The sequence below is a fragment of the Enhydra lutris genome, unplaced genomic scaffold (genome assembly GCF_002288905.1).
Source record: "Enhydra lutris kenyoni isolate GAN:26980312 unplaced genomic scaffold, ASM228890v2 scaffoldscaffold14, whole genome shotgun sequence".
NCBI classification, from domain to species: Eukaryota; Metazoa; Chordata; class Mammalia; order Carnivora; family Mustelidae; genus Enhydra; species Enhydra lutris.
The window spans coordinates 40,911,025-40,936,251 of NW_019154098.1; the positions used below are offsets into that span (position 1 = coordinate 40,911,025).

The following is a 25,227-nucleotide window of genomic DNA, read 5'->3' on the forward strand; positions in this document are numbered from 1 at the left end:
ATTTCTAGGGACCTCTACATTTGACATTCTTTCTTCCCAAAACTAATCTGACAGGATGGAGTAAGATTTGGAAAACAGCCACCTATTATCAGGCAGTTGAAAGTATTCTTGTAAAGTATTAATATTTTTAAATTCTAGAAATGATGTCTCCTAAGGGAGAAGAGGAATTTGGTATTCCTCTCTCTCTTCCAAAACCTGCCACCATCAGGTTTCTGAAGCCTTTCTCAGATCCATCCAGTACATTTCTGTCTGTAAAGCTGAAAGGGCGTTTTTAAAAACTGCATTTTTTTTTTTCAGAAATGTTATGATAGGATATTACAATGTGTAAGTGGGAAAAGTGGAGAAAAGAGGAAAGGATCCAGCAGGGAGAAATCAAGACAAGACTTAGAACCAACAACAAACTGCACTGTACTATGAGGAAAATTCTCCTCCTGAGTCTGGAACCACACATGCCTGTCGCAGGCATCACAGACCCCGAGGCTGAAGCAGCCCCACAGCAGGTCAGGGAAGAGCTGCAAGGCCCTATCAACCCCATAATCCTCGGCCACCCTAGCCTCTCCTTTACACTGGACACGCTGCACAGGGTCAGAAGAGAGGGCTGAGTTCTGTTTTTCCGAAGGCTGCTCTTCAGGTCATCGTGGGCTAAAGACGAACTTGGAGGCCCTTCTAACTCTCCGTGAGAATATTTTGGGTTTCAACACACGCAAAGGCCCTTCAAAAGTCACAAAGAGCCAACTACAACTCAGCATTATAATCATTAATGCACAGATTTGCCATTTGCCAATGGTCACACCAGGAAGACCTCGAGGTCCTGGTCGTGGGAGGGATGCAGGACACCGCAGTTAAATGCTGCTAGGGAGCCGGATGTGGGCACAACTCTGGGCAGCAAGGGGAAAGGGGCATTAAATGAGGGCATCCCGGAGCCAGAGGGGCAAGGCGGGGAAGGTGTGCGCACACAAGTGAACAGCCGGTAAAGACAAATTGTGCCCACCTCCCAAGCGGTCACAGGGCTGATCCTGGCAGTCCCATAATCTCCCTCGCTTACCCACCACTTAACCAAATACCAAGTCCTATTCATTTTGCAGGTCGGGTTGCTTGGTGATATAATCCCTGTTGCTCAAAAACCCAAGAAAATGGTGGGGGAAAAGATCATACCTAGAATACCTTTCTCTCGATCTCTGTTTCACAAGGCTTCTTTGAGTGTCAAAGCACTGACATTATTTTAACTGTGTACTTCAGGCATCGTCCAGAGGAAAAGGAGAGGTCCTGAAGTCAGAGGGATCTCACCAGCTTTGTGCTTTGAATGAGATATTCATCCATTTTTAATTCCCATTTCCTCCTCGACAAAATGGGGGTTATTAATGCCTGGCACGCACGTGTGAGCCTTACACAGAATATATGTAAGTGCCTGGAAGAACAGCCAACTCACGGTCGGTAACTGCCACCAGCCTCACCACACCTCTCACTGTCGCTGTCATCATGAGTAGATGCTCCAGGTCACCCCATGTCACTCTGTTCCCTAAAGTAGGAAACCTCCAGAATTTTCTTACTGAGACCTTTGAATAATCTTTGGCATTCTTATTTCTGCCTGTAGCATGTCCTTTATAAAAGTTAAAGTGTTGAAACACCAATGAAGAAGGAGCTGACCAATCTCAAATCCAGTAGAACAATCACTTCTTGGACCTTTTATTAGGTCCCTCTGTATTGTTTCTTTTTTTTTTTAAGATTTTATTCATTTATTTTGAGAGAGAGAGAGAGAGAGACAGACAGAACATGAGCGGGGGAGAGAGGCTGAGAGAGAGAGAGAGGGAGAATCAGACGCCCCACCGAGCAGGGAGCGCAACATGTGGCTCGATCCCAGGACCCTGGGATTATGACCTGAGCCGAAGGCAGATGCTTAACCAACTGAGCCACCCAGGCACCCCTTTCTACTCTTTCTTATGAAAGTTCCTGCCTGTGGCCCAGATGCTTGTTCTCCTTTTCTGAGCATTACTAGGTTTTTCCTTCAGTCTGTACCAAATGTCAGGTATTATTTAAGAAAAATAAAATTAAAAAGGAAAGAAACAGCATTAGAGTATAAAATAGTATCTTCCTTAAAACTGAAGTACAGAGTAGTTTTACCCAAGAATAAAATTATTTTTGTGGGTTAAAAAAAATAATGAACGAAGTGGCCTGGGTCATTCACATTGGTCCCTTTATAGTAAAGGATCATGACTTCGAGGCCCGAGTGGGGAGCAGAGGTGTTGAGGGTCACACTGCTAGAGGGCAGCCACCCCCATCACTGAGGACCTGCTGTGTGCAAGGCACCAATCTAGGCCTTGGAGATAAGGTTTCTCTGTTTCGCTCACAATAAAACTCCCCAAACAAGCACATTGCCCAAGGTCATACAGCTAACAAGTGACAGAGGCAGAATTCACACCCAAGGCTGGCTGACAACCGGTCGCCCTCTTCCCACTATCCCCCTTTGCTTCAAGAGGGGATATCATTTCCCCAGACTCTATCACTCATGGAAACCACACACCTCACCTTCCCAGAGACCTGGCTTTTATATTATCTACATGGGAAATATGCGGAAGTAACAATTTAGAACTTCACGTTAGTGAAGCTGACTGTCTCATACCCACGAGTCTACCGATTTCTCTAAGAGACCACGGACAAGTCCATACCATGACGTCGGCTTCCCTTGTGGCATATCGAAGATTTGGATCCAGCCAGTACATCAGGGATTTAACCTGATCGAAGTTCAGGAAGAGGAGGAACACCAGGAACAGGAAGTAGAGCACACTGAGTCCTGAGGGAAACAGAAACATTCTCACATTTAAGAGAGATCTGGGGGTCAGACGCACAACACACGTTAGGCTCAAGTCAGACATGGATACTGCAATGTCTGTCGCTTCCTTAGATGAGGGAGCCTGATACACAGTCCTAATTCACACTGAGAGGGCCAGTAATATGTCTGAGAAAACGAGGCTCAAATGGAGTCTCGAAGGACTGGCAACATTCAGCAGAGACAGGTGTGAAGGGGCCAGAGGTGGCCCAGGGCCACACATCCACATCTCAGATTCCACGTCAGCCCTGTGGGCATTATATTTCCGTTGCATCGCATCATATCTGGCGTCCTAAAAATCACTCCATGCTGTTTAAAAATAAAGTCAATTGTCTGAAAACAAAACAAAACAAAACAAAAAACCAATCGTCTGTTTTTAAAACAGCAAAAGCCTTTTGGAAAGGTTTGGAAACCAACCACTGGTGACTACCACTACTCTTTCTCTCGAACCTGCTAGAATTAAAACACTGGTGCAGGTCACCTAGACACTGTGGTACAAATGACCTTGGATCACAGCACTCTGTGGGAACTTGGCTCAGTGCTAATCTCCCACGAGCTGTTCCGGAGGAGACAACGTCCACGGCTGGAATGAAATCCTCTGGAATACTGACAGCACCAGCCTATCCAAAAGGGCCCCTCCCAGTCCTTGGGGAGCTCAGGGGTCTTGTGCACCGCAGGGCGGACCTGGTTGTGCACCCTAAGGCCACAGGGCCACATGTTTTGTTAGTCTAAGGACCGCCTCACGTTTATTATCAGCTGCTTTTATACATTTTCATCTCACATGTCCCCCGCTACAACTTTTTATTATAATCCTTTCAAAATAATTATTTTAAGACAGAAAGAAACCATCTGTGTGGAGCAGGCTTCCGGATTTCATGGCTGAGCTTCAAAGTCCGTGAAACTCCAGACATCATATGCACAAATGTGTGCGTGCACGTGCATGTGCACTGAGAAAGAGTTAGTTCTCATCAGATCCTCAAAGGGCTCCGTGATCCCCAAGAGATCTCAAGTAAGAAATCAGCTGCTAATGACCAATAATGGATCATTTGAAATAGGAAAAACTCAAATGTAGCCAACCAGCTGAAAATAACTCATAATTTCAAGCAGCAACATTAAGTCTATGAGACGTAAGTATGATGCAACCAGGACAATCTATTTAAAAATGGAAACGAGGGGCACCTGGGTGGCTCAGAGGGCTAAGCCTCTGCCTTTGGCTTAGGTCATGGGCCCAGGGTCCTGGGATCAGCCCCACATTAGGTTCTCTCTGCTCAGCAGGGAGCCTGCTTCCCCCTCTTTCTCTGCCTACCTCTGCCTGTGATCTCTCTCTCTGTTTCAAATAAAAAAATAAATAAAATCTTAAAAAAAAAAAAAAGGAAATGAATCACGCCACTTTTCTGCGAAAAATCCTCCCGGGACTTCCCACCACCCTTCCTGTCTGCGCTCTTTACTGGCCCGCAAGCCCAGTGGGGCTCTGTCCCTGCCCGACTCTGGCCTCTCTCTCACTACTCCCCTAGGGCCTGCTCTGCTCCACCACATGGGCCTGCAACATACCACGCTCTTTCTGGCTAGGAACAACTTTAGTAGCCTTTCCCTTTGCTTGGCTTCTGGGGACCTCAATCCTTGCCAGACCCTACTCTGCACGCACATTTCCAGGAAGCATCCTTCTTTGCCTGTGCACGTGAAAGCAGTCACTCGATCAACATCACCCCATATGGCTTTACTTAACTTCCGAACACTTGACGGCATGGGATATTTTTGATTATTGATTTAATAGTGTGTTTGCGATAGATGTCCTCTCTCCCAGGGGGAGCCTCCTGTCTGTCTGGCCCTCCCCTGCAGCCTGGGGGCACAGCCCTCCACACATGGGCACTCAGTGAACACCTGCTAAAGGAAGGAAGTCAGCTCACTCAAAGGGACTCACCTATGATCTCTGAAAGTTGAAAAAAAAACAGGTGACCTTGAGCAAAATACCCATTTTTAGGGTCCTTCTGGTAACATTACATTTTCTGAACCTAAAATAATGGACTTAATGTCTTATTTAGGCAAGACAAAGCCAAGAGCCAACACTTGAAAGATGCATTTTAAGTCCATGCAGGGGATTTGACAATATGTGGACTCAAAATCATGTAAAAACAAGATATCCAATATTCATGCATATGCTTATTGCTAACCCTTGTTGAAAAATCAGGGCTCTCTGTCTAAAAGCTTCACCCTTTCCAGGATCTTTCCCATCCACAATTCAGGAGAAGCTAGGTTTTCAGTCAGTTCTGGATGCTGCCACGGCAAACACGCTCACAGGCCCCGTGAAGAGCAACATCAAGATACATCAAGAAGGACAAGCCATGTGCCCTCATGTCAGACCCCGTGCATGTTAAGAGACAACAGCACAGGTGGGGGGTGAATAGAGTTGGAACAGCTCACAGGCATGAGAATCTAAAGTTATCACCTGTATCTCTGCTTTGCATCAAAGAATTTTCATAAAAATTTGTATTAGGAATACCGAAAAGTAAAAGGTTATTAAGTTTTACTGTAAAACAGCTATAATGATGTACAGAAAGGGGATTTTAAATAGAATCTATTTCTAAATCTACTAATGGGTAACTCACCAAAAACCATTCTCCACAAGGCCGGATGAGGTCGAGTAAATGGGCCTGCAGAGAGAAAACGTACAGTTAGAAAAAAACTGGTTTCAAAGTAAAACTAAAAGCAAATTGCTGATCTCTACAGAGATTAAAAAAAAAGGCTCTCTACTGTCAAAATTTTTTTCCATGGAAATATTTTGAGATCAAGTCTAGGTCGAAATGTTTTATTCAAACTGTAGCAACTGTCACCCCAACTGTAACAGGTACCAGTCTCCACAACAGACCTTTGTTTTCTAAGCTTTGTTTTTAGGATTCAGACCCTTGTTTCCCAGGGAGACGATGTTACAACAGTGAGCAGCTTACCAGGCCAGCCTGTGAAGAGTTCTTAAAACATACCTAAGTTTAACAAGTTTAACAAGTTTAACGAGTGAAATCTCCCAGCCCAGCCACTGTGTGCGCGCGTGTGTATGTGTGTGTGTGTGTGTGTGTGTGTGTGTGTGTGTATGAGAGAGAGAGAGAGAGAGAGAGAGAGACAGAGAGACAGAGAGACGGCAGGGTAGACGCTCTGGAAATTAAACAGGAGAAACACTGCTTTGAGAACTTGTGAGGCGGGGTAGGAAACTGAAAATAAATCCTTTGAGCACTGGAACGTGCTAGCGCAGTGGCTTCTGATCATGAACCACGGTAACAAAATACCTCTGACACTGCAACCCCGACCAGATGCCCAGATGCAGCTTCCACACCATGAAAACACAGGCTTCACAGGACAAAACTCACTCTGACTACAAGTGACCCATCAATACTTTCTCTCCTTGTGTATCTCTTTAAAAACAAAACAAAACAAAACAAAACAAAACAAAAGGAGAAGGAAGCAAGCATGCCAGGCCTCCATCTACTAAACTGATAAACCATCAAGGGAAAAATTACAGTTCCCGAATACTACACACTGCTCTCGTGGGCACTTGACCTATTTGGGGCCGCCCACCTCTGTGGGACAACAGCCTACCTACACACTCCTGGAGGATCTCCAACATCAGGATCCCATGTCTCCTGGGGAGATGCCAGAGCTGGCTGCCCAGCCCCCTTCCCAACTGGGGCTTAGCCTGTGCCAGACTTGATCTTGGAAGCTGCCGACACAGACCTAAGTATGCAGAGCTCTCCTCCACTTCCCCCCTCCCTCTGCCTGGACCAGCACGGACAGTAGCAGGGAGGTGGCACTGGTGATCGGGGCAGTTCCCTGCAGAGGGGACAGTGGGACAGACTACAGCCAGTGCTCACTGGGGTTCCCTCAACAGACCAGTTCTGGGTGACCTGCCAGTTCCTAGAAGCTTAGCCTGCGACCCAGCCTCCTAACCAACCACCCCCCCCACGCCGCCCACTTTGCAGTCCTCCAGCCAACACCCTGCAAGTCTTTTTAATCAGCAATCAGCATCCGGTGTTGGCAACCTGGAATCCTGTCTGCAGGAAACATTCCATTGTAATTTTTATTCTACACCCATCCTCCATCACCTACCTCATCTTAAAAAGACGACTTTGAAACATATTTTAACTGCTTTCTTTTGATGGGTCAGGTTCACAGTAGGGAAATCAGTTACAAGTATCCCCTGCCATCCAATCTAGTCAGTTCTTGAGCCTAGAGTGAGTGTGGTTCGTGCGGTCCGCTTTGTCCAAATTTATATGGTGTCTGAGTTATAAAATGGCAAGGAGTGAGGGCTCAGATTGAGGGATTTAAATAAAGCATCTCCCAATCTGTTCCACTTCTACATCCTGGTAGTGCAGGCTCACACAGCAAGGAATCCATGTTTTCTCTCTAACCGGATGCTTTTTTTCTCAGAAAGGCACAGTGAGGCACAGAAACCAGGGTCCCCTTCCAGGTAACCACACGGCTAACTCTCTTCAAGTCACTGGAAAACGGATGGCTAAAAATGTCTTTTAATTTCCTCTTCCCAATGCTCTCGTCACCACTGTTTGTTACCACGAGTGGCTTCTGTGTTACGGTAGCTGCCCGGTGTGCAAGTGTCACATCATCCAAACCCCCGCATTCACCTCCTAGACAGAACATGGGACCCCAGCTTTCTCTAGGCTTCCTCTCACGAGGTGAAACTCGAAAACGGTATGATTCTTTGGCTTGCAACACAATTCCATGCCCAATCAACACTCAGAATCCCATAAGTCAAGGTCTTCTCAAGAGGAATCACTATTATAATAGTACTTTGCTGGGCACTTAGCACGAGGCAGATGGCGGGGAGACACCTCCCCACCCCCACTGTCTCCTCGTTGTCGTGACAGACTGGCGGTGAGAGGGTATAATTGCATCCCTTTTACCGCTCAGGACACTGAGGTACAAGTACTTTGCAAAGTCACATGGCCCACAGGACCCCACCTCTGGTCTGAGAAGACTTCGTGCTTTCTGATCCATTCAGTCATGCCTGGGCCAACTCAGGAGGACAGAGTGGGGGTGGTGGGTGGGGAGACCTCGAGGACTTAACCAGGATTGTCTCAGGGCCAGGAGAACAAGGGGAGAGAAGCAAGCTAGTGAGTGGTGTTTAGAGGTGCTGCCATGTGGAACTGGTAAGCAAGGTCAGGAAAGACAAGGGGCAGGACGGGGAACTGATGTAAGGTTCCTCATATCAACTAATAGAAGGGCCTCCAAGGTCGTCTTTAGCCCACGATGACCTGAAGAGCAGCCTTCGGAAAACAGAACTCAGCCCTCTCTTCCGACCCTGTGCAGCGTGTCCAGTGTAAATAAGAGGATAGGGTGGCTGAGGAATCTGGGGTTGACGGGGCCTTGCGGCTCTTCCCTGACCTGCTGTGGGGCTGCTTCAGCCTCGGGGTATTTCCCTTCGTCCGTCTGTGATACCTGAGACAGGCGTGTGTGGTTCTAGACTTGGGTGGAGAATTTTCCTCTTACTACAGTGCAATCTGTTGTTGGTTCTAAGTCTTATCTTGACTTCTCCCTATTGAATCTTCTCTTTTCTCCACATTTCCCACTTATACTTCATAACATTACATCACAATGGTTCTGAAAAAATACCGTTTTTTTTTTCTTTTTATGTTCAGTTAGCCAACATACAGTACCTCATTAGTTTTTGATGTAGTGTTCCATGAATACAAGTTTTTAAAAATGTCCTTTGGGGCGCCTCAGTGGCTCAGTCGGTTAAGCATCTGATCTTGGGTTTCAGTTCAGGTCATGGTCTTAGAGTCTTAGGTCGAGCCCCGCCTCCGGCTCCCTACTCAGCGAGGAGCCTGCTCCTCCCTCTCCTTCTATCCCTCCCCCTACTTGTGCACTCTTTCTCCCCCTCTCAAATAAATAAAATCTTAAAAAAAAAATTATAATGTCTTTTAGCTTTGCAAATTGAAATGTACTGGATGGCTCGAAGAAAGGCTTCAGCAATCTGATATAGTATGTTTCAGAGACCGAGCTGCTCTACCCTGAACCAGGTAGGTGGGAAGCCTTGTTGCCTTTTGTTACAAAAGGTATAGATAAGGCCCTGAAATGTAAAGTGAGACTTTCAGCAGCTACCTGCAAAACCCATTCCAGGCTTTATTTCAGTCATCACATCTGCCCGCTTCTTCCTGAAAAGGCACTCTAAATGTTTTGGTGCAGTATTTCAAGGAGTACATTCTAGCAGCATTACTCACTAAGATTACCAACTTTACCATCAAAGAAGGGAATATGGCTAAAAATATTACTTGTATCATTTTGCTTTTTAAAACAAATGGAGGGGGGTGCCTGGGTGGCTCAGTGGGTTAAAGCCTCTGCCTTCAGCTTGGGTCATGGTCCCAGGCTCCTGGGATGGACCCCCACATCAGGCTCTCTGCTCAGCAGGGAGCCTGCTTCCCACCCCTCCCCTGCCTGCCTCTCTGCCTACTTGTGATCTCTGTCTAAAAAATAAATAAAATCTTTTAAAACAAATGGAGGGAGGCAGCCGGTGTGTTTTTCTCTGTTATAAACCCTGACACTGATGCTCACCAGATCACCCACACTTGACTGCCCCAGTCAGGTCACATTTGGAGCTGTGCTTCCCACAGCACTCATCTGCCTGGGCATGTTCCCACTGCCTAGCCTTTCCCGAACATTCATGTTAACAGATCCCGCTTCCCAGCAGACTACTTTCTCAGCAGGCAGCCCAGGGCAGGGCGCCTTGTCCTCCTCTGCCCCATGTTCAGGTCCAGAAGTCAGGGGCACTCTGTCTCAGGGTCTGTAGCTTTTCTAGGCTTTATTTCATACTTGAGAATAGCTGCGTGCAAGAACGGCTCTTCTTGATCACGTGGGAGGCACGGGGAAGGGCTTCTCCAGGCGGCCACGCAGAACCAGTGCTGGTTTGTTCCGGGCTGGGTTTTCTTCCCGGACCATGCTTAAACACCGCTCGGTTTACTTTATCAGTCCCTCCATCTAGGACACGTTAATTTTCAATCAGATATTAAGAGTGAGTTTGATTTCAAAGGAAACAGAAATCAAATGGCTTTGCCATGACAAGAGCTAGCACTTCAAAAACTGCCTCAGAAATTAGAACGTAAGATCACACACAAAAAATAAGAATAAAAAAAAAATTTAAAAAGCAAATAAGATCACAGCTTGACTCACCGGCAGCCTGTCATGATTCCCATGAATAACTAAGTTCAAGGGACAGAACTTCCAAAAGCTACGGGTCTGTGCCCTTTTCGTCTGCTTCTTCCCTTGATTGTCACTGTTTTTTTTAAGCTTTGATGAGGTGTGATTAACAATGACTATTACTATTTGCAAGTTTAAATTCCTCTAGGAAAAACCTAGAAAAGGTGGGTAAAATGATCTTTAAGCAAATTTCAAACCTAAGAAAGAATTTTTTTTAAGAAAAAGTAGTGGAGTGGGAGACAGGATGGGGGAAGGACAGGCATTTTGTTTCAAATTTGGGGGACAGCAATCTTCTGGATCACCTTCAAACCTCACGGATATGTGACTAACACTATCTTAGCTCAGAGAAGTCAAATGAGGCCAAAGGACAAACCGAAGGATGTTATCAGGAAAATCAAGACATACTAGTATTTCACTCTCCTCAAAATACCTTAAAGAAGTGCTGAATGGTATTCCTCTTGCAGACAAGGAATGGAAAAGGGAGGGCTGATTCCATGAATTTTCTTCCGGGCGGTCTTGATCCCACATATAGTTACTGAGAGGCTCCCGTGAGCCACGCACTGGGGGTACAGAAATGGCTTGGGTGGTTTGGGGAGGGCAGGGTGCAAGGGGAAGAAACGGTTCAAGAAAGCCCCCAGAGGCTGGACAAGTACACCTGAAGGTCACCTGTTGAACAGAAATCTCACAGCCAAAAAGGTTTCTAAATTTCACTGCAGTGATAGCGTGATACAATTGTAACTACACCCTAATGATGCAGTGGTATAGTTAAAATCACACCTCTGCCTGAGTGCGAGTTGCTATAATGAAATGGAAGTAGCATTTAAAAAAATCTTAAGGGAGAGATACCTGGGTGGCTCAGTCAGTTAAGCATCTGCCTTCGGCTCAGGTCATGATCCCATGGTGCTGGGACAGAGCCCTATATTGGGTTCCCAGCTCAACGAGAGCCTGCTTCTCCCTCTCCCTCCGCCTGCCTCTCCCCCTGCATGTGGTCTATTTCTCTCTCTGTCAAATAAATAAAATCTTAAAAAAAAAAAAAATGTAAGGTAAGTGATAGAGAATGAGAGAGAAGAAGAAAGAAGCAGCGCGGTGTAGATTATCAGGTCCTCTGTCCCTGGCCTTACCCTGGGGTCTCTCCCTCCATGTCTGCTCACAGGCCCGAAGGAAACAATTCTAGCACCTACCCCAGTCGCTCACCCTGGGGATGAAATTCTGTTTGAGAGTCCAATCCTCTCCCAGATAACACAGTGCTAAAAATCTAAGCCCACGAAGCCATCCTTTTTCTTTCCTTCTTCTGGTCAGGGCAGATCTATCATGTGCCTCCTCCTTAGGGCACTACAGGTTCCTGTCTCAGGTCTGGATGGAGGAGAGGCACAGGGCTCAATTCGAGTCAAAGAGAATTGAGGACAAGTGTGCTGGAGATTTCTAGAAAGGGTTTCTTCTCCCTTAAAGAGACAGACAGAAGAAGCGCCCTCCTCCTGCGCTGGATGCCGCCCAAGGCTGTCTATCCACACTGCAGCGGCTCTCCTGGGATCCTCAGGGAAGCCAAAACAGCACCCACGGGCTGAGGATGGTGCAGCAGAATAAGGTAAGGAGCTTGGGTCTTTGCATGTCACCAAGTGGCTCAATTAGCCAACCGCGGAACCACTGGATCTCAGAACTTCCTGACATGTGGGAAAGCAAACATTCCCTTTATGCTTCAAGCCATTTTGAAATGGGTTACCTCTTACTTGTGGCCAAAAGCATCCCGTTATAAAACCCTATGGAGAAAGTTAAGGGATTCCTTGGTTATTTAGACTACAAAAAGCATCATGCTCCCCCATCCCCCACCGCCCCCCGCCAGCTTCCTGAAGGAGAAGTTGAGTCTACCACCTAGCATAGATGAGCTCACACAGACAAGACATAGGGACACAATCAAAGCTAGGCGTGCACTCAAACATGCAGGGTAGCCTTTGCTAGGTCAAGGAGAAACGCATTCGAAGTTGCCAAAACAGAGCCATTCTGGGCATGCCATCCATTGCAGGTACTCCCCCAAAACTGCCTTCCAAGGAGAAGGCTAACGTTGTGCTCTGTTTCTCCTGTCCATTTTCATTACTTAATCTGAGACTGTGCCAAGGGTGGGGGAGAAGAGAAAGCAAGTTGACAAGACTGGAACAAGAAGAGGTATGTACACTTTGCTGAGAGAAGCATCGGGGCCTCCTGGGAAGGCCTGAAGTCTGAGTGCTGGCTCTGGGAGAGGACACCCACATAGCTTGGGAGCACCCTTTCCCAAGGGCCTGGCCAGCGCCCCCATCATCCACACTAGCACCTTCTAAAGCCACCCCTAACTTAAAAATATTCAATAATAATATTCAATAATAGTAACATTAATAATATTAATAATTATTATTAATATAATATATAATAAATATGAATAATAATATTTAAAATATTCAATAAGAACATTCTTCACTGTGGAAAACTTAGTTTTACTGATCTTATGTAAAGAGTGGACAAAGAAATCTTGAGAAAACAAGGCAGACACAGTGTGTTTGCTATGCATACACGGCTTCAAGAGAATCCCTCTCACTAGGTGCTGTCCTAACAGTCTAATCTTTCCCTACATAGAATACTGAACTGCTATTGTCCTTTTCTGTATCTACTGAAAAACCTTCTTTCTAGCATGTTCTGCCTACAGGGGAGTGGTGTGAGTGCAAGCACACACGAGATGGCAGGGGAAGGATGTGGGGGGAAGAGACGAGATAAAAGAGAGAGAAGGAGGCACACCTGGGTGGCTCAGTTAGTTAAGCGTCTGCCTTCAGCTCAGGTCATGATCCCAGGGTCCTGGGATCGAGTCCTGAATTGGCCTCTCTGCTCAGCGGGGAGTTTGTTCCTCCCTCTGTCGTCCGCTTCCCATGCTTGTGCTCTCTCTCTCTGACAAATAAATTTTAAAAATCTTAAAAAAAAAGAGAGAGAGAGATTGAGAGAGAGAAGGAAGGCTTCCTCCTTCCTGCTAGACCCTCTGGTCACAGGTGACACGTGGGCAATGGAGGATCATGGACACAATCACTGGCGCGGTACAGACCAACTAAGACCCTAAGATGATATTCCTGCAAAAAAAGAAAAGGCAGACACTGATAGAGAGGAATGGAAGAAAAAGGAGACAAAAACATATAGGATGACAGAGATAAAAACACATCCCAGTGGACCTAGTAAGAGAATTAACCAGAACAAGACAGACTAAAGGAGACGAGGCCCTCTCACCAGGCTGACATCGAGTGGCCGGGTGACCTCTCGGGGCTCAGTGAGGGCCGAGCATCTCAGCTCTCGCAGCCGTAAACCAAGCAGGCGAACTATTGAGTGACTTATCTTTGAGAATCCTCAGACTTCAAAAATGGCACTGGAAAAAGAAAAGGCAAGTTTAAAAAGAAAAAAAAAAAAAAAACAAAGGCAGAAAAGAAATCTTCAGCGTCGTGGAGAAGCTACCTGTGAGAACTCAGCAACAGTGAACATGTAGCCAAGAACAGCTTAAGGCTTGCAGAACAGAACCGAGCCCTCTGGACTGACCAGCTCCCTGAGCACCTAGCATGCCTTGACTGATGTTTAAAAAAACAAAATAAAACAAAACAAAACAAATAGGATAGGTATGGACTAGATAAGAAGTAAGAATAAAGGGCACGGAGCAGTAAAGGTCATGCCACTGCCTGAGGACATTGGAGTAAGCAGCAGCCTCTCACAGGATAGGAACAGCAGGATGGCTAAAGGAGGAGTGGTTGTCTCCACCACTTTAAAGATTTTGTTTATTTGAGAGAGAGAGAATGAGAGAAAGCATGAGGGGGAGAAGGTGAGAGGGAGAAGTAGACTCCCCGCAGAGCTGGGAGCCCGACGTGTGACTCGATCCTGGGACTCTAGGATTATGACCTGAGCTGAAGGCAAATGCTCAACGACTGAGCCACCTAGGTGCCCTGTCACCACCACTTAATGGTCACCTGCTCACCCTCCTTCCGGGCTCAGCGTCTCTTTGCTTTGGGCTGTATTTTTATGCCATGTTTAGAGGAAAAGGCCAGGTTCCAGAGCTTAGGGGACCACCTACAGACTTGGGTGGTTCGTGTGTACAGAATGTTTTATGCAGCAAGCGGCCACTTAGCTGTCCTACAATGCAGGACCGTTGAAAGAATGGATGGGCTGCGTAATATCCAAGCTCTCCTCTTAACCAAAAATTCCAAATTCTGAGGTTCTGTGTGTTGGAAGACAGAGGGAAAAGTACGTTGGCAATTAGCCAAAAAAGCTCTTTGCCATCAGGAACTTTTCCTAGAAAATTCTATAGCAGTACCCCTTCATTCCAGGACCTAGCCATACCTTGGACATTGAGTCATCATACTCATACTTACCTCATAATTGTGCATTTCCAGAAATCTCAATCATCACGGAAAGACCAAACTATGTTTGTCAGATCTGTGTAAGGTATGCAGGTGTGACAGGCCGGATGTTTGTGTCCCCTGACAAAATTCATGATGTGATAATCCTAACCACTACAGTGAAGACTTCTGTTGGACTTCTTGGACCCTACAGGACCATAGAGCTACTTGGCTATGAACATTTACTGTTCTTTAAGACACAGGATGAAGGACGTTAAATGTGATTGGGAGATTATCTGGGCTGTCATTTCCACCAAGGCCTTAGAGTGCATGGGCCACTGAGGGGATGAAAAGTAGGGAGAGTATCTCCATCTGAGTTTCAAAATGCAAGACAACACCCAGCAGAGCCATGAGAGCAGGCCAAATCCTAGCTGGGCAGAGCTATGGAAGCAGACTATTACTACCCCAGTGGATCTGGAAGGCAGAGCATTGAGCCAAAGAGCTCTGATTCTTCTTTTTTTTTTTTTTTTAAGTTGACACTACCTCCCACATGGGGCTGGAACTCACGACATGGAGATCAAGTCACATGCTCTACCAACTGAGCCAGTCAGGTGCTCCCAGGATTGGTTATTCTTGACCCTTAAAGTCTCACCGAGTTTGCCTTCCTGGTTTTGAACTTGTTTGGGACTTGTCACCCTCCCTTCTTTCCCATTTCTCCCTTTTGGGATGGGAGTGTGTATCCTGTGCCTGTCCCGCTACCGGACTTCGTAAACACATGTTTGGTTTCATAGGTTCCCAGCTGGAGAGGAATTCTGCCACAGGATGAATCTTGTGCTGTTTAAACCCTCGGTACCTGTATTCTGCAACAGCAGCCTGCACTGACTGAGAGCAGATTTTCACATCTTGAAAGGTTTCCACTAAACATTTAATCTAGAAGCTTGAGTGGTTGGAGAGTTAAACTCAGCTGTCAAAGAACTTGGTTATCTACAACAATTCATTCTCGTAAGGATTCGGTCATGCTTTTTACTGGTTGGACTGTTACGCTCCCAGCAAAAAGCACATAGCGCTGCATTGGATTAAGCAAAAATACAGAACAGAATGCCATTGCCATCATCTTGGAAATACTGAAGGCCGTGCCACGTGTCATACTGTGATTTACAATAAGAACTATAGATTTGGTCTTTGTGCCCTTTTCTGGCACAGAGCTCCTAAAGCCTTTGCAATTTCAAGTGATGAGAATAATGAATATTTTTTGCTATGTTAATGAGACCTTAGCAAAGTGCCTAAGGATGGGGCTGGTTGCCAGTGGAGCCAAACACATGATTACAGAGTTGGAACTTTCAATCCCAACCCTAAGACCTCCAGGGAAGGGTGAGAGGCTGGAGGTTGAGTTCAATTCCCAATGGCTGATGATGGATTGATTATGCCTATGTAAATGGGGCTTCCAAAAAAACCCAAAAGGAGGGGGTTTAGGAGAGTTCCTGGGTCGCTAAACACTTTTCTGACACCAGGAGAGTGACACACTGTGGAGAGTGCATGGAAGCTCCTAGACCCTTCCCACATACCTTATCCTATACTCATCTCTCATCTGTTGATGAGTACCCTTTGTAATAAAATGGTACCGTCAGCTAGTGAGTAAACGCATTTCCTGCATACAGTGAGCCATGTTAGCAAATCAGTCGAGCCCAAGGAGGGGTCATGGGAACCTCTGGTTTATAACCATTTGGTCAGAAGCGCAGGTGAAAACCTCAGACTTGCAAATGGCATCTACAGTGGCCTCTATGAGCCCTTAACCTGTGGGATCTGATGCTAATTCTGGGTAGACAGTGTCAGAACTGAGTTGAACTAGAGGGCTGTCAACTGGTGTCTAAAAATTGCTTATTGATGGGGGAACACCCCATCCCTGCTGCTACCTGCCCCCCACAACACACATAACTTGGAATTGGTATTAGAACTTTGACACCATGGTAGATTTCCAAGTAGCAATGAGTAACATTCACAATGGGCTTCTTATATTACACATTACATTCTATTGAATAAATGGGAAGATAAGAGAAGAAACACATCCTCAAGTGTGAAGTTTAAATCCGAGGAGGACCCATGGAGCATAATGCGTAGGTAAGACTGAACAATTTCAAAATATCTTAAGAGTAAAAGAACAGGATATAAAAAAAGCAGCATTTAAAAATGGTTATAGGGAATAAGTACAGAATATTCTAGGGAGAAGTTACTGAAGAGGATTAAGAAAAAACAAAGTAAGGGACAATCCAGAGGAAAGGAATGAATCTTAAGTAAGGTAGCTTTTTTTTTTTTTAAAGATTTTATTTTATTTAACAGAGAGAGCAAGAGAGAGCAAGAGAGAGCGAGCAGAAGCAGGGGGACTGGCAGAGGGAGAGGGGAAAGCAGGCCCCCTGCTGAGCAGAGAACCCGACCTGGGGCTCGATACCAGGACCCTGGGATCACGACCTGAACTGAAGGCAGACCCTTAAGTGACTGAGCCACCCAAGTATCCCCCTTTAAAAAATAAACAAACAGGGGCGCCTGGGTGGCTCAGTGGGTTAAAGCCTCTGCCTTTGGCTCAGGTCATGATCCCAGGATCCTGGGATCAAGCCCCGCATGGGGCTCTCTGCTCAGCAGGGAGCCTGCTTCCCCCTCTCTCTCTGCCTGCCTCTCTGCCTACCTGTGATCTCTGTCTGTCAAATAAATAAATAAAATCTTTAAAAAACAAACAAACAAACAAAAAACCCCAAAATACACAAAAAAACAAAAGACATTTCCTCACACTATAATCATGATGGGGGTAAAATTCACAGCAGTAATGGTCTTTTTTTATATCTGATCATGAAAATTCATATCCCAAATGCATTATCTGCAAAGTTCACCATGATTAAAGATCACCTGGGACAACACATTATTTAAGTAATATTCATTACAGCATTGACCCTGTCCTTAGCAAAAAGGACTAAATAATAATTGAGTATTTTATGACTCAGCTGATACAGTAAAGATAGCAACAGTAAGAACAGCTGACACTTATGGAGAGCTTACAATCTGTCAGTCGCTACTCAGAGAATTTAACATGTAGTAACTTAGTTAACCCTTTCAAGAGCACCTACCTGACAATCTCCATTTACAGAAGAGAGAGACTCAAGTACTCGGGAAGAAGCTGGGGGTCTTCCCCAGGGCCACAGAGTTAGCCAGTGGCAGAGCCTGGTTCGGCAGAGCCCAACCACCACAGATTAGGTTTTTATTCCCATCTTCTGGTTTCATCTTCTAGATGGCAGGCCTCTCAAAAAACACCAAAAGGGCACAATGCACAGAAGAAATGTGGTAAAGCGTGACATCACTTACCATTGGGAAAAGCTAACACACTGATGATAAGGAAGAAGAAAATGACAGAGAGGATCCCCCTCCAGATGTTGTCCTCTGGGACAGAGTCATCCCTGAAAACAGAAAAGAAAACACTGAGTATTCATTTTCAGACCTAAACAGTTAATCCAGAAGGCATAAGAGTTCCATGTTCTAAAAACCAAAGATTGTTAACTTCATTTTGCAAGCAAAGTCTTTACACACACGCTACTTACTCCTCACTGTCCTTTCCTAAAATAACATTTTTTTTAAAGATTTTTTTTTTTTTGCTGTTAAATGTTTATTGTTAAGTGCTTTGAGCCATGACAATTGATAATGTAGAAATACAGTTATTTACATGGAAATATTGTCATGATGTATTGTTACAAGACAAAAAATATCTTCTTGAAAAAGAGTAGCTAAGGTATAATTTCAATTTTTTTTTCATTATTGTTCCTGACAAATCTATTTTTTTTCTAATTTTATTTTTTATAAACATATAATATATTTTTATCCCCAGGGGTACAGGTCTGTGAATCGCCAGGTTTACACACTTCACAGCACTCACCATAGCACACACCCTCCCTAATGTCCATAATCCCACCCCCCCAACTCCCCTCCCCCCATTAACCCTCAGTTTGTTTTGTGAGATTAAGAGTCACTTATGGTTTGTCTCCCTCCCAATCCCATCTTGTTTCATTTACTCTTCTCCTACCCCCTTAACCCACCATGTTGCATCTCCTCTCCCTCATATCAGGGAGATCATATGATAGTTGTCTTTCTCCGATTGACTGATTTCGCTAAGCATGATACCCTCTAGTTCCATCCACGTCGTCGCAAATGGCAAGATTTCATTTCTTTTGATGGCTGCATAGTATTCCATTGTGTATATATACCAGATCTTCTTTATCCATTCGTCTGTTGATGGACATCTAGGTTCTTTCCATAGTTTGGCTATTGTAGACATTGCTGCTATAAACATTCGGGTGCACGTGCCCCTTCGGATCACTACGTTTGTATCTTTAGGGTAAATACCCAGCAGTGCAATTGCTGGGTCATAGGGTAGTTTTTATTTGACAGACAGAGATCACAAGTAGACAGAGAGGCAGGCAGAGAGAGAGAGGGAAGCAGGCTCCCTGCTGAGCAGAGAGCCCGATGTGGGACTCGATCCCAGGACCCTGAGATCATGACCTGAGCCGAAGGCAGCGGCTTAACCCACTGAGCCACCCAGGCACCCCTAAAATAACATTCTTATAGTAAAATCCAGTCTTAGGAGAAATGCAGTTGGCATCCTTACATACTGACACACATTCCACTGAGACAAACATTTGAAAATCACTTTTCTTATTCTTCTTCAAAAAAATTTTATATATATATATAATTAATATATATATATTATATATATATATGTATAATTTATACACACACACACAGGATGTCAAAAAGTAAGGTTTATTTTGGAGAAATGTCTTTTGATTTCAAGAATGACTAAAGATAACCTTTATCATGTACACCGTGGCAAAGAAATTTTTAGAAGTCAGAAAGAAAGCATAAGATTATAAGGAAGAAAAGCACAATGCAATGAGATTATCTATTAGTTCTTAAAAATGGGCAGTTGGTTGGGGTGCCTGGGTGGCTCAGTGGGTTAAAGCCTCTGCCTTCAGCTCAGGTCATGATCTCAGGGTCCTGGGATCGAGCCCCGCATCGGGCTCTCTGCTCAGCAGGGAGCCTGCTTCCTCCTCTCTCTGCCTGCCTATCTGTATCTGTCAAATAAATAAATAAAATCTTAAAAAAAAAAAAATGGGCAGTTGGTCATCTAAGGGATGAATGAAAAGGGCAAAATGTTGGGTAATAAGAAAGCACCAGAAAACAGCACTAAAAGAAAAATCATGAGAAAACAGAATACAAGATTTACAGTCAGACCAGAAGCAAAAGAACTATAAAGAAAGGGGATGAGTTTGCTCCCTCTGTGCCTGGTCACTTCTAATATAGTGCTCTATTTATCTCCTTTATAACCTTAATAATTGAAATGATCCCATTTGTTAGTTGATACGTTATCTGTCTTCAATATAGAAGGTACACTCCTGAAGCACGTGGGTGGCTCACTCGGTTTAGTATCCAACTCTTGATTTCAGCCCAGGTCATGATCTCAGGGTTGTGAGATTGAGCCCCACATTGGCTCCACGTTGGGCATGGACTTGCTTAAGACTCTCTCTCCACCCCGCCTTCTCCCCTCCTCTCCTGCCAAAACAAAATAAATATAGAAAATAAAGTCCTGAAGGTAGGGCATTATTCACTCAAGATATCCTCAAAGGCTGGCACACAATAAGCCCTCAATGGATATTTGCGGACTGATTACTGATTAGGAAGAAAATCTATTGTATAAAACCATGTAAAATTTCCCAAACGGAAATTTTCTTAACACTGATGGCAGAGAAAAATTAGCTTCTGACAATTTATATTAAAAAAAAAAAAAAAAGAGGAAAGTCTAGTAACATCCTTGGGACTCAAGAGAAGCAAGCAAAAGAGGGAAAACAGAAGTCTCAGACAGTAACATTTTCTGAATTATTGACAATTATTAAGAAGCTTGAGAGAGGGAAGTCCAGCATTTCAGTTTAAAAAGGTGCAGGATCAGAAGACAGAAAACAGGAGAACAGAACGGAAGGAGATATTCAGACATAATGAGACTAGTAGCAATAATTTTAAAATTGATTTTTGGATGTTGAGTTTTTATGTGCGCAAGGACTGCAGCGAAAGGTCTTTCAAAAGACAGATATTAAATTAAGATTAAACATTACTAGAGGAAAAGAAAGAGGTTAAAAAAAAAAACCTTACAGGAAAATCAAGTTAACATATTAAAAAATCTTGAGCATCGGCATACATGAAGAGGTGTGGAATGACACAGTAATCAATTACCCAGTTAAAGACGAGGTCCTCGGGTATTGGGCTTCAAATGAGAAGTTAACTTAGATAACAACTTCTGTTCAGGTAACTGCACCCAATTACGTAATTTCCAGATTTATAACAGGACTTAACACAAGGCTCCGAGGTAAGAAAGCATACAGATCCCATTCTTTAAATCATCATCTGGCTCAAGAGCACTAACACTAATGGTGAGGAAACAATGCTTCACAGTTAACTTCATAGATCTGCCTATAAAACCAAACTACACGATCAGACGAACTTCCTCTTGCAGCAAAGTGCAATCATATTTTAATGTACACTCCAACAATCAAACATCTGCCCAGAGGTTATGAACACGGCCCTGAAAATGCTGGCCCAATCATTTACTAGGGCACCTGCCATGGCTTTTGGCTTAGGCAGGGAAGCCCTATATCCAATTTCCACGAGGCACTTTTATTGAAGAATGGCTACACACAGGGACTGGAGGGACACAATGTCTTCATTCAAGCCAGTATCACACTACCCATATTGGTAACAATAATGACAATAATAACAGCTCTCCATTATCAAGTATTTACTGTGTACCAGGCACAGGACAGGCAGTTTCTAAACATCATCTCTAACTGTCACAACCCATCTATGAAATGGGGTACTATCAACCATATTTTACAAATGAGGCAACAAAGGCTCAGAAAGGTTACATAATTTTAATTTGCCCAAGCCTACATACCTAAGAGGTTGCAGAGTTCCCATTTGAAACCAGGTCTCTTAGGCTCTGAAGATGACGAGCTTTCCCTATGCCAAGCTGTCTCCTACAAAAATTATGTCATCCTAAATCTATCTGACTCATGTTAGATGTACAGGGATGGTATAAGAGAGTTTGACAGGGCACACACCTGTATGTTACAAATAAAATAAAAGCAAGGCTGAAATAAATTAACTGTTGCCTGGGAAAAGGTTGATTCTGTAACTCATCCTTTATATTAAAATATATTCTGGATGATTCAAAGAATAAAAGTAAAAAAAAAAAAAACCAGTAACAACAACAGCAACAAAAAAACCCCCAAACCCCAAACCCTAAAACAAAGACCCAGAACCGTTCTGGAAGAAACAATGAATGAATTAAAGAACCAAAACCAAAACACACGAATTCCAGAGTAGGGACCTTCCTACAGTATGACACAATCCAGAAATCACTAAGGAAAAAAAGCTGGTTAATCTGCACAACAAAGAAATCAGTAAAGGACAAGTGATAAACTTCCCAAATACACAAAGCACTCATCGCAAAACCAATTAATAGAAAGAACAACAAATGGACAAAGAAAAAAAAAAAAACAGAAAAATGGTTGAAGGATATGAAGAGACAGTTCAGAGCAGGAAATCCAGTGGCTCTCGGGCAAGTGAAAAGATGCTCAATTTCACCCGTGGTAAGAGACAAATTAAAACAACACCGGGAGATCATTTTTTAAATGTGCCTATGACAAAGGTAAAAATTGAATGACTGAGCTGGAGAGGATATGAAGAAAAACACAAACAGGTAGTCTCTCACATTGCCAGGGGTAATATAAATTGTAACCACCTTAATGTAGGGCAATTTGGCAATATATTAACTTTATGAATGCACATACCCTGTGACTCAGCAATTCTACGAATGGGAACTTATGCCACAAATATACCCTCATTTACAGAAAATCGCATGGGTACAAAGTTGTGCACTGGGGCATTATATGTATTAGCGGAAACAAGCTAAATCAATGTCCACTGAATGGGAACTGATGAAATAAATTACAGAGTTTATTTATTCATAATGGAATACTAGGCAACCAGAAAAAGAACGAAGATCTTTTTAAGTTGACTGCTACAGAATAAGAGACATGGTGAGATAAAGCAAGTTGTAGAACAGTGCGCATAGGAAGCAAATATTCTGCTCAAAAAAGTAGGCATGTGTATGCACACTGTGTTTCTGGAAATCTACCCAAGAAGTGCCAACACTGGTTTCCTCTAAGGGGGTGGGGGGCGCGAGCGGGAGCGAGACTTCTCTCCCCATACCTTTTCTCCCCATACCCTTAGGTATATCTTGGCTTTCAAGCAATGTGATACATAACTCTTTTCAAAACAGTTAATTAAAACTTGACTTAAACCAAGGGCAATAGCAAACCAGTCTCTATTTAAGATTCACTCACTAGTCAAAAATGCTTGAAAATATACCTCAACATTAAATGTATAAAAAACTTAAGGTCAGCTATTAAAAAAAGACATAAAACCAAGGAAACTGCAATTTTGTAAAAATACTGACCGATTTTATTAGAAAGGATCAAACAGATGGCTTAGTTTCAGTAGGGAAAAAAAAGGCTGACTAAACCTGAAAAAAAGCAGCAGTGGGGTCTGAAAGTTGGTAGTTTTTTATCTATTTGGGGGGTGGGGGAGGTCTATCAAAGACAGACAGCAGTGTTCTTAAATGGAAAATACACAGTCAAGATCAGACTTCTATGATCAAAGATGGGAGGGCGAGCAGGTGAGCGTAAGGAACGTGAGCACCATCAGCGCCCAGCCCCACACGCGGCTTGGGAGTGGCATGGGTGTTCCCGCCACAGCTAGACAGGTCCCTTACAAGAGGTGGATGCACAGAGAGAATGAAATGCATCAACGCTCCTGCCCGCACCCCACCCTGCCAGCTCGCCCAGCTCTGACAACCTTGACCACAGCCCTGACTTCCTCCCAAGGTCTACTGCAGCCATGGCCACAAATGTCTCCTCTTCTGGTGCTCTGAATTTGCCAAGTAACTTCCGCAGCTGGCATTTTATTTTAACTGCCCCACAGTTCTGTGGAGGAGGATTATCTTGCCACGAAGGATGAGGGAGATAAAGCTCTTGGCTTTCTCTGGCCCACAGTTACACATAAATAAGAGGCTGAGTGGAAAGAGGAGCCAAGGCTTCTGGAACACTGGCTCTAGGTCAAGACTGCTACATTTAACAAAATGATACAGACAGACTAGCTGGGGGTGGGGTGGGGGGGCAGGCGAAGTCCTTTTCCCTCTCTGCCAAATTTAGGAGGTGCTCGGGAAGTGTGTGGGGGTAGCCGTGACTACACATAGTGAAAATACTGAATGGACAGATAACAATAAAATTGTAATTTAAGCTCCAGAGGGCACAGGTCCCATCTCATTCCTCTGAGCTACCTCCGGCGCCCAGCACAATCCTTGGCACACAGCAGGCTTTCTCAATACGGTGGGCGTCGGAATGAGCGAGATGCTATGGCTGAGCAGGCCCAGCGACTCAGAGGTCACGTGAGGGTGAACCACAGCCTGAGCCCACAGAGGGCACCAACAGTGGCTTTCCGGTCCCAGTGGGGATGGCCAGTCAAATAGTCTAACAGTTCAACTCCTTCTGTCGAATGTTGTTCCAACCAGTATAAGGAACTAACTGTCCAGAGAACAGAGAATGTTCTAAAAGCAGGAAAGTGGAAGGAAAGTCCTGAACTAAAAAAACTGCACCCGGAAAAAATTCTGGACTCAGATTCTGTGTCAGTTGAGTGTCTGACTACAGGCAGTGGGGGAGGCCAACTGCAGGAAACTGAAGCAAACTCCACGCACTTGCTCACATGTCCACATGCCCCCTCGACAAGGCTTCCCCCTCAGGGCCAGGCAGACAGGAACCTTTTACCAAGCAAGGGGTTGTCCTCCCTCCCCTAATCTTCTCCTTCCCATCCCTTTAATAGGAGTCCTTGAAATTGAGACACACAGGTAGGGTCATGTTGATAAGGTCCCTGATAAGGATCCTCTGTCCCAATGGAACACCTAGTCCCAGGTTACAAAGTGGATCGATGTTGACTAGCTTTGGTATTGTCTTTAAAGGCTACATTCATTCCATTTTACAGTGAGTTACAGTCACTGTCAAGAACTGTAACTTAGATCCGTCAACTAAAGGAGAAGAGTGGTTTTTTAAAGTTTTTATTGGATAAATGATTTCTGGTATCTGATGCATTTAGCATTTACTGGGTGTGTATCTTGGGATGATTAAGGTATTTGGCCTCAAGAAATCAATATAGTAACAAATATTATAATGCCAGTAAGAGGCATAGAAGAATAAAAGATATTTGGAAGTATATAAACATGTCTTCCTCAAACAACCGAGAAAGGTCCAGGAAGGGGCTCATCATCCAGGTGACTGTGGACGATGCCATGGGCTCGTGGTTAGAGAGAAGTCTCCAGGAGGTGCTCCCCAGGAGCAGAGAACCACCAGCCTGGCACTGGGTGTGGGGTTGGTGAGCCAACTGGGCCTGTTGTGTGCCCTGTGTGCAAGTGTCGGGGGGTCAAGGCTAGAGAAGCAGAATCCCCCACAATGAAAACCTCAGAGTCCAGCCAGCATCCCCTACAGGTGATGTGGATGCAGTGACAGACTGTATGCAGGGAAAGATGGGGTCACAACTTTGTCTTAGAAGGTCATGAGGGCAGCAGTGTGGAAGACAGATGGGAGGGAGGTGGAGTAAAGGTTTGGGAGCATTCTGCCCCAAAGGATAAGGGGATTGCTGAGCCAAGGCCTGGGCCTGGGGAGAGGAGAACAGCTCTGAGAGCTGGGAAGTCCCAGTGAGACCTGGTGAAGATAGACCAGGTCTATT

At 44.6% G+C, this 25,227-nt stretch overlaps 1 protein-coding gene across 1 annotated transcript in view; it reads right to left on the reverse strand.

The window, feature by feature from the left end:
* Positions 1 to 25,227, reverse strand: part of LOC111146565 (phosphatidylserine synthase 1) — a 62,705-nt gene that overhangs the window by 32,311 nt on the left and 5,167 nt on the right. Inside the window, exons 2-4 of the mRNA XM_022502157.1 lie at positions 17,710 to 17,801; positions 5,434 to 5,478; positions 2,667 to 2,791 (exon numbers count right to left, since the gene is read on the reverse strand). Of these exons, the coding sequence (XP_022357865.1) occupies positions 2,667 to 2,791; positions 5,434 to 5,478; positions 17,710 to 17,801 (262 nt within the window). The remainder of the gene's footprint in view (positions 1 to 2,666; positions 2,792 to 5,433; positions 5,479 to 17,709; positions 17,802 to 25,227) is intronic.